This window comes from Bradysia coprophila, unplaced genomic scaffold, assembly GCF_014529535.1.
Source record: "Bradysia coprophila strain Holo2 unplaced genomic scaffold, BU_Bcop_v1 contig_538, whole genome shotgun sequence".
Taxonomy (NCBI): domain Eukaryota; kingdom Metazoa; phylum Arthropoda; class Insecta; order Diptera; family Sciaridae; genus Bradysia; species Bradysia coprophila.
In genome coordinates, this window is record NW_023503785.1 from 137,982 (window position 1) to 142,738 (window position 4,757).

The 4,757-nt window shown below is 36.2% G+C and overlaps 1 protein-coding gene across 1 annotated transcript; it reads right to left on the reverse strand.

Annotated features, from left to right (window-relative positions):
* Positions 1–313: 313 nt before the first annotated feature.
* LOC119083044 lies at positions 314–3,464 on the reverse strand. Its single transcript, XM_037192666.1, has 4 exons — positions 3,180–3,464; positions 2,915–3,044; positions 2,671–2,823; positions 314–850 (listed from the first exon to the last, which is right to left on the reverse strand). Exons 1-4 carry the CDS (start codon positions 3,296–3,298, stop codon positions 473–475), a joined length of 780 nt encoding a protein of 259 aa, XP_037048561.1. The 5' UTR covers positions 3,299–3,464; the 3' UTR covers positions 314–472.
* Positions 3,465–4,757: the final 1,293 nt, after the last annotated feature.

Below are 4,757 nucleotides of genomic sequence, written 5' to 3' on the forward strand. Positions count from 1 at the left end.
ATTTTTCCAAAATCACTGGGAAAATTTTTGCTTCTAAGTTCAAGTAGTCATATTATTTTGGAGTTGGAGGGTAGTGACAAAATACACTCTCTAGCAAACAAACTCTCAGCTCTCTGTGTCAAATTCACACCTTATTTCTTTGTATTCTACAAACCACTACAAACACTATTCTACATTTTGACTGACTTGACTATGATGTACATGTAAATTCCAAAGGCTACTTGATTCTTTCACCACCTTAATAAAAGTAGTTTTGTTGCTGGAGAGGGTATTGGTAGTGATGTTGTTGTAGAAGAAAGAAGAAAGCCTCGTTTTCTTAATATGGCTTTATTGGTTAAAAAGAAATGACAAAAAAAATGTTTTTTTTTTTCATATTATTTTCCTCACAACATAACAATTACACCCTTGCTTCCGAAGAAGAAATACGACCCCCGATTTATGTTATAAAAATGTCTGCAACGGTCGACCCAATTCATCGATCTTTCGTATTCAATATGGGGATGATGCTGTGGAAATATTTTTTAATATTCAATCGGTCATTGTCGTTGATATCATTCAACAGCTTTCTCGTATAATCTCGCACACCATCGGATACCGTTGTCGTAATACGAGACTGAAACAAACGGGTAATGGTCCGGAGGAACGGTTCGGACATCCAGCGCAGAACCACATTACTTTTGAGTTGCACGGCAATATCACCGAATGACGTAATTTGCATATCGTTCAGAATGACATTCGTGTCATTTAAATTAATGGAAAATTCGCCCGTTACTATGGTATCGGTGACGGTTCCGATAACCGTACCAGTAGCGCCCAGTCCCATAACACGTGCATTGAAGTCGTAGCTGAACTAAAATTGAAGTAATAAGAGACCCATTAAGATAATCTTTCTTCCGTTACTGTGTCCTCTTCGTGTAACAGTTATCCTTATACCGTTAAAGTAATTACCATCTAGCACTGCTTCTAGCATTAGCATAAAAAATATTTGGATGCTGATGGTATGTACCAGAATAAGTCTGTGCATTTCTTTCGTGCAGACAGTAGTCATGCTTTCTTCGTGTCAGTTAAAAACCAACAACACATACAAGTGCACACGTCCATACATGTATGAAAATTTGAAGACTTTTTGACGTCTGACAAAATGCTAGGAGCAGTACTATACCATCTACCATCTAGCAGATTTGTCATATGGTATACATCCATGCGCGGATAACACCCAAAACAAATTAAATTTGCAACGAGCGAAGCGAGAAGCTGTTGCGAAATGCAAATTATTAGTAAACTAAACTAGCAACGGACGTATAACAACCAGGTAGTGACATCTATACATCCGTATCTCAGGAGGTCATATTAACCTCTAATGGTTGACAGAAAAAGACTCGCTTGGTTACGTGCACAGTGCACGTATATAAAGTAACTATCCAGTTATCGTTAGTGATGTGTGAACGAATACGTATTTACGGAAGTATGAAGTAACATATTCATCATTGAAATACTTTGATTCAACAGATGCGGAATTGTGTATAGTAGGTAGAATTCATCAAAGGTTCATTCAAATAGTGCACGCACTTTCGAAAACACTGTTTTCTGACCCACTCGTATGCAACTGTAGATGGGAACTGTAGATGCATCTGTTACATAATAGTTGTTTGTGAAACACGAATCGGCGTCGCCTCGGTTTGACAATTGATAAAATATTTGTTCAGTCAATGCAATGAAAACGCTGCAAATCCTTTTTAACGCACTAGTGCGATAAAATATGTTCATGTGACATTGAACACAGTCGGCGTAAATATCGAATTCACTCACTGAATTCCATAAAACGTTGTATGATTTTGGATCTTTGAATTTCGAAAAGGTTCCAAAGCTTTTTACGGACTCCTACCCCCTCAGCGCGTTCGTAATTTTTGAGCGGAAAAACAAAGCAATTAATTTCATTGTAATAAAATATTATGCAAAACGACCTTCAGACCGTTCCTTACCGCTGCACAAAAATGGATTTTCCTATTTTTGTGAAAATTTATGATCATTACAGTTTTGTCTGACTCTGACTCCTCCACCTCATATAGAGAACGTATACTTTGTGAATGGTCTCTCGGGTGTCAAGTATCACCAACAACAAATCATGTCCCAAAAACCAATCAATCAAAAATAATTATCAGAAAAACAAACGTCCTCTCACATTCCTCTCACAGTAATTGTCAACATTCAAAGTCTTTCAATTACGAATTTGAATTAAATTCACATTATGCAAAATACAAAACGTTAAAAGAAGAAAAAAAAGTTCAAGGTTAAGTTCAAGCAATACCGGTTACGTATACGTATATACCAAAAACAAAATCGTTAAACAATTCGTATAATAAAACTACATTTCCTTAACCAAATCTCGTTCACCGCTACAGCTTTAATTAACTTTGGATTCAAAGTAATATTTATTTTTGCTTCAAGGGTCATACGAACATAAATGGAATGTTATCTAGAGAATTCGGTGGCGATTTTTTTTTGTGAGGGAACAGTCATTAATTCCGTGCTCATTTTTCCGATTCTATTTTCATGTCAAAAATCAATATTTTTCCATTAGGCGTCAGACCCGAGCGGACCGAAATTTATGGAATTATGTCCTTAGTGTGAAACTAATGAATATAAAAAACAAAACAACAACAGACTTACATCAACTTTATCGATTAGAACACTTCCACCCAGCCGAAGGGATTTATTATCCAATATCATGAATACATCACCATACCGTACAACCTTTCGGATATTCCAAACCATTCCATTACTTAGCAGAACTCCGGCATTGTAATTTATGAACAAAGGCCTCTACAAAAACAAGTTTAAAAATCACAATTCACTCTTACGGCTTGGTTTGGTGTAAAATGCATTAAAAAAAAGAGGAAAATTTGTATCACACATAAGAAAATCCTTCGGATATGTCGGGAATTATGGTCTTATCCAATCCATTTTTAATTACCAGCGGCCAAAGTTCTTCAAGGGCAACGTCAAAGCTTTCATTGATATTTGTCGGTTGTTTATCGTCTTCACTGAAAAGTTTATTTTATGCATTCAAGCACCAGAAATGGGAGACTATTCTTGGTAAAATTTAATCCCTTTTTCCGAACCACACAAAAAGTTTTCACCAAAGAAAATTAAATTGAAAATTGTATAGTCACACTCACTCATAGTCCACTAACTGCTGAGACCAACTATATTCGCTAAGCACAACCAAAACTATCAAGACCCAAAACATTTTGTCGTTGTTATGTAATTGCAATTGTATACAAACAGGTAAAAACATTCACGAGTCGGAGATAAAAAAAAAGTAAATATTCACGCAACACTTTCATTCAGATTTAAAATCTGAGCAAATCGCTCACATTGTTTTAATAAGCCTTGATCCATACCAATACCATTTTCTTAATTCTCTGATGTGTATACCACATCAATTCTCTCTCTGTACGCGCGTATAAAATGATATTATTTGCCAATTATCAAGACAAATATACTTGGATTAACAATTTTTTTTCTCGATTTAAGTATCTATAAAAAACAACTTCTTTAGAGTTGCAAGATTATTTCGTTTGTTTCTTTAGGGGATTGTTGGGTCACATGAAATAATTTTTTTTTTAATGCGAGGTGTACAGAACATCAGAATCTGTGCGCGTGCGGCGAGAATAACCTTATTTAATCCCATCGAGTGATCAAGAGTTCTCCTTGCAACTGACACTTTGTTTTGGTTTTGAAAGATGGTGTAAAAATTGATGTTACTTGTATAAAACCGGTTATTCACACCACACACGGATAAAATAGTATTTTACATGCGTTGAAAACTAGTTTTCATGTTTCAGGCACCACTTTCAACGCCCTCAGCTTGTAAGATCTATTAGTAATGACATTACATAGCTCGGGATAAAAAGTTGAAAAGTCTCATTTTCGTGTGCTTATTGACCTCGGCTTCCACGGTGGGGTTGAACAAAATTTAAATAAAGTCGCGACACCACCTCTGATTTTTTTTTTTCTTATTCTTATTGAGGGACTCGAGTACTATAGGGAACCACATTCAGTTCGCGGATCTATCCAGCCGTTTCGGAGAACCGGCACTCATGGCCGTGCGGAACCGACGAGTAAATTTGAATACAGATTGTTATCGCCACGGATAGAGGGACTAATTCTAAGCTAATTTGTGTTGGAATGGCTTCCCTCGACAATGTGACCACGTAGCTACAGCCGAAGAAACATCACTCACGGAAAATCTGTAGATTTCGATAAAGGCTGTGTAACTTATAATATAGATCTCACACGTATATTGGGATTTTCCGTGATGTAGCGATAGTTGCAACAAAAGTCAACTTTTTCGCCATGTTTTTAAAGCAAAATATGTATCAGGAAAGAAACGCAGATGCGTTGTTACAAGGGCATGGGACGACGTACTACTATATCCTAAAAACTACAAATGAGACATCCTTGTTTTCATAGCTGAATACGTTCATTTCTTGAAGTTTTATCCTGAAAACTACAACAGCGCCATACTCAGCTACAGAAAATTTGCTGACAAATACTACTACTACTTATGCTACAAGAACTGTTACGGACAATTTATGTTCTCGAAATGAAAAATAAGGTTCTCGGCTTCGCCTCGAAACATTTACCATTTACAGCTCTTTTAGCATAAAATACCATTAGGCCTCAGACCCCATCTTCCGCTATTAAGAAAAAAAAAATTGTTAGAAATACTAATCCCACAAAAACCTCAAAGA

Excerpts from the sequence above, each read along its gene's own strand:
- LOC119083044 (XM_037192666.1), bottom strand. The coding sequence starts at position 3,298 with ATGTTTTTACCTGTTTGTATACAATTGCAATTACATAACAACGACAAA. Across the intron at positions 3,045-3,179 it reads CAGCAGTTAGTGGACTATGA|TGAAGACGATAAACAACCGA; the intron begins GTGAGTGTGACT and ends TAAACTTTTCAG. Across the intron at positions 851-2,670 it reads TTCTAATCGATAAAGTTGAT|TTCAGCTACGACTTCAATGC; the intron begins GTAAGTCTGTTG and ends CTTCAATTTTAG.